At 43.8% G+C, this 14,076-nt stretch overlaps 1 protein-coding gene across 1 annotated transcript in view; it reads left to right on the top strand.

The window, feature by feature from the left end:
- Positions 1-14,076, top strand: part of LOC144769642 (uncharacterized) — a 1,000,462-nt gene that overhangs the window by 56,006 nt on the left and 930,380 nt on the right. The window contains exon 9 of the mRNA XM_078653818.1: positions 872-1,451. Coding sequence (XP_078509944.1) covers positions 872-1,451 — 580 coding nt within the window. The remainder of the gene's footprint in view (positions 1-871; positions 1,452-14,076) is intronic.

Here is a 14,076-nt window from a genome sequence, read left to right as displayed (position 1 = left end):
CACTTAAGTAGTAAAGGGGCTTACTTACAAGCCCCTTGTGCCACTTTTGTGTCACTTTTCCCATGTTAAAGATGATGCAAAAGTGGTGCAACGGGCTTGTAAATCTGCCCCAAAATCTCTTTGATGTCCCTTTTACCACTGACATATGCAAGCAAGCATACACTTCATGAGAGCATTATGATCATTCTGCAGCTCGGCCTCGTTCACCTCAAGATCCCCTTACAACTGACTTATTTAATGATATAGTTAAACCCTAAAAAAATGTATTCAGGCTCGCATGCATTCGAACACTGTAGCTTTGTTTGCAGTGTTAGAGGGCTCCATCAAAGCCAATTTTCCATTTTTTGTAATCCACTATGTGGGTGGCATGGTAATAATGGGTGTTTTACTGTAAGCACAGACCGCAAACTTTTACATCAGTGACTTTAAATAAAAGGCAGTCATACTACAAGTCTTCCACAACTGACTGCTAATTTGAAGGGCTAGAGGGTGGCTTAAACGCCTCTCTCTGCCATGAGGTCCAAAAACTGGTAGCGAATTTGGTGCCTGAAATGAACAACTTCAGATTTTTCTAAATTGCAATCAAAATTCTTATACTAATCATATCCTCCTGTTGTTCCACTCAGGAATTTGTAGGTGTTAAATCCGGGTTATATGGGGATAGTTTAACTTCATATATAACACAAACTCCTATGGCAGGTGATAGAGTCCAGGTACCTCAGGTCTTATAGTAAAATGCTTCTGGTGTACGTGTTTTTGATGTCTTGGAGTTCTGCTGGCTGTTAGACAGGATGAGAAACAAAACAGTGATCTCAAATGTAGTAATATCAAACAAAGCTAATAACGTGGCCTGTTTTCTATTTTTTGTTAGGTTGACGGAATCAATTGCAACCTTCCTCTGACACTGAATGATGGAAAAATTAGGGTCTATCAGCAAGGAATGCAAATCATTGTGAAAATTGACTTCGGCCTAGTAGTCAGCTATGACCTGGTTTACAATGTTAAGGTCACTGTTCCTGGAAACTACAAAGGTCAACTCGAAGGCTTGTGCGGTAATTATAACGGGAACACGAAAGATGAGTTCATGCTGCCTTCCAAGACTCTGGCTTCAGATGCCACCAAGTTTGGCACCGGATGGAGAGTCAATAGCGCAGGTGTGAACTGCAATGAAGGCTGTGGCGGAAGTGGCAATGCCTGCCCTGTCTGTTCGGATGCAAAAAATAACGTCTTTAAGCAGGACAATTATTGTGGCTTCTTGAAGCTAGCCAGCGGTCCTCTAAGCGCCTGCTACGACACCATCAACCCAGATGTATACTATAGCAATTGCATGTTTGACCTGTGTGCGGGCAATGGCGACGAGAATGTTCTGTGCCAAAACATCCAAAGTTATGTAGCTGCTTGCCAGGCTGCCCGTATCACCATCCAGCCCTGGAGAAACGATTCCTTCTGCCGTAAGTTCAACTACGCTAAGATGTCAACACTTATGATCTGCCACATCTTAAACCCCTCTCTGTTATCGATCTGTTGTTTATAAAATATGTTTGCAATCCACTTGGTATAAATGTTTTCTGCTCTTAACAGACTTCCTGCTTGGGATTCGGCCTCTTTACATTTTTTTCTAGATTTTTTCTCTGACTTCAGCTACGTTTCAGTTTCAATTCTTGCATACTATCAAATTCATTCTTTCCAGTGTTTTTTTGCATTGTACCTCTTTTCCCAGCTAAGTCTCTTTCTATAATGCATGGCTAATACTTTCTCACATTCTCACATAGCAATTCTTCACTCTCTTTCTCCCCATAGCTGACTTTTCTGACTCCTATTTTATCACTTTCTCGCTTTCCAATTTTTTTGTCTACTTTTCTTCTTTACTTTCTCCATGTCAAATTCTGTCTTTACTCTTTGTTTACGCCTCTTTCTCTTTATTGCCTTTCTACCTATCTCTTTCTTGCTTTCTCTCCATCCTTCCCACTCAACCAACGTCTGTTACTATCCTGACTCTCGTTCAATATTTACCCTCTCTCCCATGCTCTCTGCCCTATAAATGCCTCTCCTCAACTCTCTCTCATATTCGGTCTTTCTTATTTCTCTTGCTTCCTACATTTTCCTCAGAGTGAGTGCCTGCTATTTCCCTAAACAATTCACTAGCATTCTTCATTTCTCAATGAGGACAGTATGGTAGATGAATATTTTGGTGCATTCTCTTCTTGTGCATAGCATTTCTCGCAGAAAGCAGAGGATTCCATTAATCAGAACTAGGAAATGAGACAAGGAAATGTAGTCCTTCTGCGTGAACACAGAGAAAAAGAAATGGGGTACAAGGAAAAACGGAGATAAAAAATAAGTTATATGGTGAGGAAATGGATACCAAAAGTGTAATTCTCCTCCAAATATGGGTATTTCTTCAAAAATCTGAGGATTATCCATTACCTCCCAACTCTAAATCAGCCCTTTTTTCAGTTCCTCCCACCACTTAGCGGATTTCTATGCCTCTGTTCCCTTTAGGGTGACCAACTGGCATTGGTGCAAATTCAGGACGGTGAGTGTAAAAATTCAGGACAAAGGGTCAAAATTCAGGACACAAATTCAGGACAGGAGGTCAATATTCAGGACAATTGGATAAGTTTTACAGACACATCAGAGGTCGCGCAATAGAATATAAGTAAGCCCAGCCATATCCAAACATATTCAACCATTTGCAAACCTATCCATCATGTATCCTTCCATGTATCCTTCCATCTATCATTTCACTCATCTATCCTTTCATTCACCCTTTCACCCATCCATCCACCCTTTCACCCTATCCATCTGTACACTCATCCATCAACTCTTCTACCCATCCATCCATTCATTCACTCATCCATCCAGCCATTTACCCTTTCACCCATCCAGCCATCCTTTCACTTACTATCCATCCACCCAGTCACTCAACCCTCTACCCTTTCAGTCATCCATCCTCCCTTTCTCTCTCCATCGACCCTTTCACTTAGCAATCCTTCCATCCATCCATCCACCCACCCACCCATCTACTCATCCACTCACGAATCCATAAATTGACCCTATCACTCATCCATCCTCTCTCATATCTATTTATCCTTTCACTCCTTCACTCTCATCCTTTTGGCCATCTACCTTCCTTTTCACTCACTCATCCATCCTTACATCCACCCTTTCGCTCATCTGTCCATCCATTCACCCTTGCACTTATCAGTTCATCAATCCATCCATCATTTCACTTGTGGTAAATAAATAAATAATTACCGGTACTATTTTTCTATGCATTAACTGAAAAAGGATAGCTCAATAAATAAGAGGCAGAATCCGTGGTATCTGAGTCATACGGGCTTTAATTAGATGGCTCGAGCCAATGGACCATCGGGTTCCATCACCTGCTAAGGTTCAGGAAGGGACAGACACAGGACAAAGGGAACAGGCTAAAAAAAGGGGACAGCCAATATCACATTAACATCATACAGTATATATAGTAAAACAGTACAATTGCATTGAATACAGTAGGCGTAACAAGTGACAAACGGAAGATAAGAACATATGGGCGTAAAAAGAAGGCTTGCACAGGGCGTGTACGGAGGTTGTGATGTAGACATCACAGAAGTGTCATAAGTGGGTGGACACATGGAGGGGGCTTCATGGGCAGCTGGAACCTTTAACCTACTGGTGCGCGCAAACGGGTCATGACGTGTAACTGGGGAGAGCTGGGGGCCGCTGACTTCTAGCACTAGAAGAGGAGACTAAAGTCTAGGATGTCAGAACGACCTGTACCTATAGCATATCTGATATCTTGTGTTTGGAGTACATGTTGCTTGAATCTAAAAGTCATCAGGGCAAAGGCTACTTGTCACTAAGGCTGGTGCATGCATATATTTCTTTGGATATTGCGTGTGCTATGGATCTTCTATGGGTATTAATTCAGTAATTCTCTTGCATGGAGACAGGAAGACTAGACTATAGATGAAGATGTTTATGCGGTTCGTTAGCTAGGAATGTGAAGCCGGGGAGCTGAACTGATAACTGTAAGCATAACATATTCTTGGCAGACAGGCAGGCAGGCCAGGCCGGGCACCGCGCTGCTTGGCAGGGAGTAAGTGAAGGGTCAGGGATGCGGGCGGGGCTGCATCTCTCCTCGGAGTGATTCAGGAGACTTGAGGCTTGAATCTGGTGTCCGGGCCCTGTGAGGCCTAGAAACGGGTGTATCTCGATGATTTAACGTGCACAATGTAAAGACGTTGGCAACATAGGCCTAAAAGCCTAATTTACGTTGCTTTTACGGGGGACTGGATAACTTACATACTAATGTTGGACACAACTGTAAATGCGTCTTTATTCGGTCAAGGGGGAAAATATGCATATCGATCATGCACATATAACATATGATGGGGAACACGTAGGGACACATGACAAGGCAAAATTCAATTTTCCTCATTCCCTCCTTGTTCCCTACGTTTCCTTCAGGAAACATCAATATTCATGAGACCATCTATCTGTTCATAGAGCATCATTTGCTCGTCTTTAATCTTCTGGGAATGGGACTTTGGACTTGGAATACAAGAGGTAGCGCACAAGCCGCAAATCGCAGGGCCACATTGTAAACAGAGACAACAACTGAATATGATCATTACTACTATTCCTAGGAATTACAGTACTTTCCATCCCCATGCAGATATTATACTCCAGAGCCAACCGGACCATGTCCAGGTGCCTGGATTCTGGTGTAGCTGATGGGCTATTTTATGAAGTCTTGTTATTGCTGAATATACAGACGGTGCGTTATTAGGAATGAAAACGCAACAACTAGATCCGATGACTCTACAAGCTCCGCCCCTATCGGCCAGCATGACGTCAAGAACAAGGCGGTTCTGAAGAACAACAAATCTCATAGCAGACTGCTCTTCTGTTAAATTACCTAGAGCGGAAGTAGTCTCATTCACTACTGCTTCAAGGGTTCTGGTTAACCTGCGTATTAATTTACTATTCTGGATAGGTCCTATGAAGAAAAAGAAACCTTTATTGAAATCTGTATACTGTTCTAAGGCAGTTTCAGTTTGATCGACAATTGGGGACTCGATCTCCCTTCTATGTCTGATGTGTACTAGATGTGTATCTCTGTGATAATCGGATGGGGCTAGGAAAACTGGTGGCAGTAGGAAGGCAATATAACATGTTCCATCCCAATCTAGGGGCAAACGTACATATGCGGTCTGACCACATACAAAATATGAATGACGTGAGGCTTTGAAAGTAGACTTCCCACTGTCACTATACTCGACCACAGTAGTACAATCACTGTGTCCTAGATGTATTGAACCATTCTTTCTAACATATAATTCGCCTTTCATCGGTAGAACTGTTATAGCAGGCAATTCTGGAGTAGTCTCGGACTGAACATTCAAAACCATGAAGTTGGAGGAAAAATTACCTAGATCATATACTTCATTTTCTAGATCTAACCCTGTCCTATGGGAAAGACCTTCCTTGTCTGGGAAACATGTTCTAATAAGAAGGGACTTATCGTCTAAGGATGATTTAACGTAAACCATGCTCCACACGAACCATTGTGTGAAAACGGATAGGGAAAGAGTGGCAGGACTCCCTTCGGTGTCTGGTAAGGGGGGAGTCGACCACACACCCAACAATTAGTGGCATTGCTGGTCTGGTGTGAATAGTGTAACATTCGAATAAAAGTATTGTTGCGCATTGCAAGTCGGTAGGATAACTCGTGAGGGGGTAGTTCACTAAAAGTGTGCTCTACTGTATCATTAGAAGAAAGATGTACATGCGGACCAAGAGGAGGAAAAAATACATGTAAAACATAACTTATACATGTGATCGTAAGACTCAGAAATAACATAAACAATAATGTAACAACACATCTGCTGCGCAGATTCTTACAGTAACGTATTTTCTTAGAGTTCCGTCTATCTCTCTCACTATGGGGGTCTATCTCATACATGTCAGGAACCTGTCTAACCGCTTCACCCGAGAGGGACTTAAACAATTAAACTGTCTGACTTGCTAGACCTCAATTTGAGTTTATACTCCTGCTGCGGAGTTTTCTCTAACAGGGGAAGTTTAGAGTCAGTATCGGGGCAGTCCTTGAAAAAAGTCTTTGGACACAGTCCATGGAAACGCTTGACGTGGCTGGAGTGTAGCCAGCCCTTCCTGCCTTCCAGCTTCACGGCAGTCCTTGTGGTCATCAGAACAAGTTTCGGCTCTTTCCAGCGGAGCTCCAGGGGGCTTGAACGATCGAAATTCCTAACGAGGACGAGGTCGCCTGGAACGACCTCGTGCGGTTTCACCTGGGTGTTGTCTGGAAAGGCAGCCGCGACCTGTGAACGACAAGAGAGTAGTGCAGACATCAAGGAAGCTAGGTAATCTGTCAGCATATTACTGTCAACATCGGTGATTTTACGTGGCATAGGTGTACCCCACATGTTTGGGGGATGACCAAACACAACTTCAAAAGGTGACAGACCTGAACGGGAGTGGGCAACCATTCTCATATAGAAAAGGGCAACCGGCAGGGCTACCATCCAATCTACACCTTTCTCTGCACAGACCTTCGCAATACGTATTTTCAGAGTCTGATTATGTCTCTCGATGAGGCCAGCTGCCTCGGGATGTCGTACACAGTGGAACTTCCACTGGTACCCTAACAGAAGTGATACTTGTTTCATGAGTTCGGATGAGAATGGCTGTCCGTTGTCTGAATACACGACCCTGGGCAAACCATAGCGTGGGAAAAACTCACGAACCAACTGCCTGGCAGTGGTCGCGGCAGTGTAATCTGGGACTGGATATGCTTCTGTCCATCTGGACAAAGCGCATACAACTACGAGGACATACTTGAAACCTCGGCATCGATCCATCTGAATATAATCCATCTGGAGGACTTCAAAAGGGTGGTCAGGAGGATGGAATCCACCTTGTTCCACCGGAACACCTTTACCTGGATTGAACTGACAACAGATCATGCAGGTACGCACTTTCTGCTTCGCTGCTGCTCGTAAATGCTTGTTAAACCAAAGGTTCTGGATGCTGTCTAACATGGATTTTTCTCCTAAATGTGCTGGACTATGTGCTGTGTTAATAATGACTTGAACCATAGAGTCGGGGAGAAACCATGTGGCTTTTCCCTTCGTCAACCATCCCTGATCTGTCTGGACCCCTCCTTGTTCAGACCATTTCTTGATTTCGTCTTGAGTAGCATGTGTCTGTATGTCTAGTACATCTTGTGTAGGGTCCTTAACTGTCATACAAGTCGTCTGATCCGGAACATCTGTCTTTGTCGTGTTAACAGGAACGTCTGGAGTCTGAGCTGTAAGCTTGGCTGTTCGATCTGCTAGATCGTTACCCTGGGAAATGGCGTCAGTGGCTTTCGTATGTGCTTTGCACTTCATAATGGCTATAGCTGTCGGTAAATGTATGGCTTCTAACAGAGCTTGAATGAGGGGACCATGCTGAATCTTGGCTCCATGAGAGGTCAGGAAACCTCTTTCTTGCCAGAGGACTCCAAAGTCGTGAACGACTCCGAATGCATAACGTGAATCTGTATATATGTTTACTTTCAGGTTCTTGGCTCGTATGCAGGCTTGGGTCAGAGCAATGAGCTCTGCTGCTTGAGCAGACAAGGTGTCAATACGATGTGTTTCTATAACTTCGGTTTCAGTAGTCACTGCATATGCGGCTACTAACTCTCCTGTACTTGTTCTCATACATGAACCATCCACGTAAAGTATCAGGTCTGGATCAGGTAATGCAATGTCCGTCAAGTCTTGTCTTGGCTTTGTCATGGTGTTAATAACTTCCACACAGTCATGTGTGGCAGGATTTGAGGTAATCGAGGGTAACAGTGTAGCAGGATTTAATATGTTACAGCGTCTGATTTCTATGTGCGGCTGAAACAGTGTCAGTTCATATCCTGTTAAACGTGCAATTGTCAAATGCTGAGTCTGTGTTCGGTTTAAAAGAACTTCCACGGAGTGTGGAACTTGTACTGTCAGGGAGTGTCCTAACACTATGGAATCACTTTGTCTGATAGCTAGAGCTGTGGCTGCAACTGACTTGAGGCACGCAGGCAAAGCCTGGGCTACTGGATCTAATGTGCTAGAAAAATAAGCACAAGGCTTGTGTTGTCCTGCTTGATCTTGCGTGAGAACAGATAATGCTGTACCATCACGTTCAGTGACAAAAAGTGTAAAAGGCTTACCGTAGTGTGGTGTCGCTAACACAGGTGCGTTACATAAAGCTTTCTTTAACTCATTGAAAACAAGTGTATGTTCCTGGGTCCAAGGGAGGACAGTCGATGTCGCTGCCTCCTGTGTTGTTAACTGTATCAGTGGCTTGGCTAGGTATGCGTACTGAGGGATCCATTGTCTGCAGTAAGAAGTGAGGCCGATAAAAGCTCGTACCTCCCTCTGTGTCTTGGGCTGTGGAAAATGTGCTATTAACTGGATACGGTCAGGTGTCAACTGTCTACCCCACTTGGACAGCAAGTGTCCAAGGTATACCACTTGCTGGACACAGAATTGTAGTTTCGACGGGGACACCTTGTGCCCCATTTCTGCCAGAAAATACAAGACGGTCAGTGACGCACATTCGCAGTCACGTTCTGTACGGGCTGTGATCAATAGATCATCGACATATTGGAGCAGGGCAGTGTCAGTTGGCATGTGAATACTGTCTAGTTGTCGTTTAAGTGCTTGACTGTAAATACTAGGACTTTCTGTAAAACCTTGAGGTGAACGTGTGAATTTATAGCTTCTTCCATTTAAACAGAAACCGAAAAGGAACTGGCTGTCTGGATGTATGGGGACACTAAAGAAAGCGTTCTTGAGATCAATAACAGTAAAGAACGTAGCTTCAGAATCAATGGCAGTTAATAGAGAAGAGATATCTGGAACCACTGGGTACTGGGGTATGATACATTTATTAAGTTCTCGAAGGTCAATTATTACTCGATAAACTGGAGGTGCATTTGGGTCTGTACGTTTAAGAATCGGAATGATAGGAGAATTACATACATTGGAGTCAGTTTCTACAACTACTCCTTGAGCAATGAGCTCGTCAATGATTTTCGATAAGGCTGCTACAGCCTCGGGGGGTAACTTGTATTGTCGAATTCGTGGTAATACAACACCTTGTTTCAGAGTGACACGATATGGTGTAATGTGCATACAACCTACATCAGTTGGACCTTGCGCCCATAAATGCTGTGGTACATTCAATAATCTTGGATCAAAATCTCTTAACACATAATGTCCTTTAAAATCACGTAAAAACAATCTCACTCCTTCTGGAGAACAACAGATTACTGCACCTAATTCTTTCAATGTTTTAATACCAAGTAAGTTTTCAGGACATGATTTCGTAAGTAACAAATCTGTAGTTCGGGACAATAGACCAACTTCTAGGGAAACTGGTTTCGATATTTCGTTAAGAATAGGCTTTCCTGAAAATCCCAGGGAAACATTTCTTGAGCCTGAGAGTGGAGCCCCTGGAACCTCGTCATGACTGATGGTAGTCCTACTTGCCCCTGTATCAATCAGAAATTTTCTGTCTTTCCCTAATACTTGACTGTGTACATAGGGACCTTCTTGATCTACAGGAACCTCGATGAGAGGCAAGCCAACCTCCCTCTCTAGGCTGTTTCATGAATACTGTTGATATTCCGGGTAATCTGACTGTGCGTACTGGTACATCTGTTGTGTAACGTGTTGTGTGGCAGCTATAGGCTGCGGTACTGTAACTGTCTGTTGTGCGTTCTGCGGTGGTTGCGAATTCTGCGGAACATGTTCCTGTCTAGGAGGACGCGGTCTCTCTTTCGTCTTACCTGTAGCTATGTTGGGTTTCAGAACTGCACATTCGTTTATATAATGACCTGGCTGTTTACAGTAATTGCATGTCCCTTTAACGGGAGCTGCAAAATGACTAGTCTGATTCGTACCCTTCTTCTGACTATCTGCTGGAACAGACTGTGCAACTAGTACTTTCATTTTCGTGTCTTTCATACGTCTCCTTTCGTGTTCTTGCTCTTCCCTGATTCGATTCTGGTGATACTGTAGCATCTGTAGCATTTGGGACGGGGTATTAGCTTGCCAGGTACTCTCGACTTTCAATACTCGATTTTTAACTTGTGTTAAAGAATTCTCAACTAGTTTGGTAACAAAGAGATGTGGATACGACTCACTACTTGTTTTCAAACCGCTATTAATAATGAAACATTTCTCAAATCTGGAATAGAAATCACTAGTGTCTTCGTCTTGTTTCTGTTTACAGGCTGAGATGGCATCCCAGTCTTCCTTTTTCGTGGCTAGTAATCTTGGCAAGACTTGTATTAACAGTTCGGGCAACTCTTTGGCTTTATCCCCGAGACCAGTACCTGGAACTCGTGTGTTATCTTCGTTCTCTAACGCTGTCCAGTCAATCTTTTTCTCTCCCACCTCCCATTCTTTCTCTTTGAGTTTTTCATATATGCCCGCAGGCAGCAGGACCTTTAACATTTTAATGATATCAGGATACGTGTATTCTCCCATACGGAGCATGTTAATTCACGGTGGAACCCTGCTGGATCTTTATCGTGACAGGGCACTAACTTTTTCATTTCTAGTAGTTCTATTTTCGTTATAGGGGTGTAAACAAATACTCGTTCGAGCTCACCCCCCGCTCCCTTAACAGGATGTACTTCTCGCAACGGATTCTGTCTATCTATGTAGAATGGGGGTGAAACAGGAACAAAATGCGGAGTCAGAAACGTTCTGTATCTGTGGCGCTGTTCTAAAATGACACTAATTAAATCGGTACCTAAACCTTTCCATCGGTTTAGTAGTAACTCGTTCAATACATTATATAAAGGACCTGGATCAGAATGCTGATCCTCGTACAGTGTAATGAGATGCTGGATCATGTACATACCCACCAGACGCCGTTCGCCTGGCGGCAGTTTCAGAAACATTTGGGCCACTATTTCGTCTGAAAACGTGGTAAAATCACTAGTCCATCGAACTGCTGTTCGGGCGAGTTCTTGTTCATGCATGGTACTAAGCTCACTGTAACCTATTCGCTGTTTCAGAACTCTATCGGTAGCCTGGAATAATTGTTCAAGAGAACACTGTTCTGGTACAGGAGGAGAAAAAGCTTTCTTGTAGTCTAGGCGTGTGTGTCTATCGGAAGGTCTCGTTCTACCTACATACGCTATTCTGGTGGGGTTCTCGTTGTCTAGATCTTCATCTGAAGAGACATTCTCTTTCTTGGCTACTCTGCTTGCTTTCTCCTTTTCGTGTATACATATAATTTCTTTACGAATTTTTCTGTACATAGTTTCTATACTATTTTGTGTCTTGTGTTTTCCGTCTGCTATATTGTCGCTCCATCTTATCAGGACCTTCATCTCTTCTTTGTCTTTATCAGGATGATCCTGTTCTCTTATTAAACAATTTATTAAAAATTGCAAAATCATGCCTTGAATCTCGACTTTCCTATGTGTCATAGCTTCGTGAATACTTTCTGGTTTCTCCCCTGTGCGGATAAAATGATATATTCTGTCTAGATGTTCTTTCATATCTGATATGGTAATCAAAAAATTTGCAACTCGTCGTAAACGTACGGAATATAATATCATGTGATCTTCGCCTGGCACTGGATCATATCTACAATCAGTAAGGAACCTCTTGAGGGCTTCGTACGTAGCCACCTTTGGCGTGCGCTGTAACACTGCATCTCTCAGCGTCAGGCGTTTTGTTTGAGGCGGGGTGATAGGAATACCTCCCCCTGCTCCTCCTGAACTAGAATCGTCAATTAATACTGAATGTGCGGCTGCTGGTAATGTGACTGGTAAAGTAGGAGTACGTAATGTGGGTTGGTCCTGGGGTACTGGCACATTAACAGGATTCCCGGGACCAACGGCTGGAGGCACAGTAATTACGTTATTAACAGGAGGTTGAACTTGAACAGGCGGAGTAGGATTCGTATTAGCATATTCTGGGACAGTGTCATCTAAATAGGAAGAAAGGAAGATTTCAGCTGCGGTCGGTTTATGACGTAGCTTAGTCGGGACCAATGGTGGTGGTAAATTACAGGGTGTTTCCGGGGTCGCCTTAGGCAAACCCTCGGCGAGAAGGGGATACATACCTTTAATAAGGGCATTTCTTTGTCTGTCTGACTGTTCTGCTCTAACTCGTTCACCTTCTTCTAGTAATTCCCTTTCTTGGGCTTTTTCTGAGGATTCCCTACTTAGTTCTGCTTTTCTGAATTCCTTTTCTGTTCTTTTATGTGATTCTTTACGCCATAATTCTATGGCATCTTTCTGGGATTGTCTGGCTTTCTTTTTCCATAATTTTTCTTCTACTCTCATGATGCACTCGGCATCCCATGTTCCTGAAACAGGCCATCTATATTTCTCTTCGAGATCTTTGGTGTAGTCCACCCATAAATCTAGATACAGTATGGCATCTAAGCCATGCTTATGATACATGAAATGTCCAGGACTGTCCCTAGGAGGGACAGGAACTGATTCTTCGAGTAACCCTTTTCTGGTTTTTATCTGACGTAACTTTGAAAACAGAGGCATATTTGAACCGTACTTGAACTTGAACACAATACACAATGAACACAGTAATGAATAGCAAAACAATCACTCATACCACGACATCAAAAACACATTGATAACAGCTCGAACAGAATACATTGAAAACACAATACTTCGAAAACAGAATACTGGAACTTCTCGAGGAGCTATATCAGAGAACAGACTTACTAGAATTACTGGATGCACTGCTAAAACAGTACAGAACATACCGGTCTCCTAAAGAGACACGTCATACCGTATCCACCTAGGTGAACACGTCGGACCGGATCTGTGTACCCAAACCCGTCGGACCGGGCACAAATTAATGAACCCGTCTAGATACGTTCCCAGCAACGGTACTCACCGGGAAGCAAAACTGAAGGCCTCGGACTGGACTGGACTGCTACGACGTCTGGTTACTGCTATGCACTACGCATGCGCCTCGGGCTTCGGAAACAGGTGGGCCTCCGGATACCTCGGACCTTGCTCTCTCGGCTTGGGCTCTGGTCGGAATGAACCGCCTTCCTCACCGCCTCGTCTGGATGCCGGACCGCAGTCTCCGTCTCCTCCGTGGGCCTGAGGGAGATTTGAAGCAGAAATATCTGCATGTGCACAGTAGGAGTCCGTCACGGCTGTAGAAGGGTCAGGGGGCCTGCGTTACATCGCCGGCCCGTGGGGAAGGGGCTCGTTCCTGTTCGGGCGCCATTTATGTGGTAAATAAATAAATAATTACCGGTACTATTTTTCTATGCATTAACTGAAAAAGGATAGCTCAATAAATAAGAGGCAGAATCCGTGGTATCTGAGTCATACGGGCTTTAATTAGATGGCTCGAGCCAATGGACCATCGGGTTCCATCACCTGCTAAGGTTCAGGAAGGGACAGACACAGGACAAAGGGAACAGGCTAAAAAAAGGGGACAGCCAATATCACATTAACATCATACAGTATATATAGTAAAACAGTACAATTGCATTGAATACAGTAGGCGTAACAAGTGACAAACGGAAGATAAGAACATATGGGCGTAAAAAGAAGGCGTGCACAGGGCGTGTACGGAGGTGTGTGATGTAGACATCACAGAAGTGTCATAAGTGGGTGGACACATGGAGGGGGCTTCATGGGCAGCTGGAACCTTTAACCTACTGGTGCGCGCAAACGGGTCATGACGTGTAACTGGGGAGAGCTGGGGGCCGCTGACTTCTAGCACTAGAAGAGGAGACTAAAGTCTAGGATGTCAGAACGACCTGTACCTATAGCATATCTGATATCTTGTGTTTGGAGTACATGTTGCTTGAATCTAAAAGTCATCAGGGCAAAGGCTACTTGTCACTAAGGCTGGTGCATGCATATATTTCTTTGGATATTGCGTGTGCTATGGATCTTCTATGGGTATTAATTCAGTAATTCTCTTGCATGGAGACAGGAAGACTAGACTATAGATGAAGATGTTTATGCGGTTCGTTAGCTAGGAATGTGAAGCCGGGGAGCTGAACTGA

The sequence above is a fragment of the Lissotriton helveticus genome, chromosome 7 (genome assembly GCF_964261635.1).
Source record: "Lissotriton helveticus chromosome 7, aLisHel1.1, whole genome shotgun sequence".
NCBI classification, from domain to species: domain Eukaryota; kingdom Metazoa; phylum Chordata; class Amphibia; order Caudata; family Salamandridae; genus Lissotriton; species Lissotriton helveticus.
This window is presented reverse-complemented; position numbering and strand designations above follow the sequence as displayed.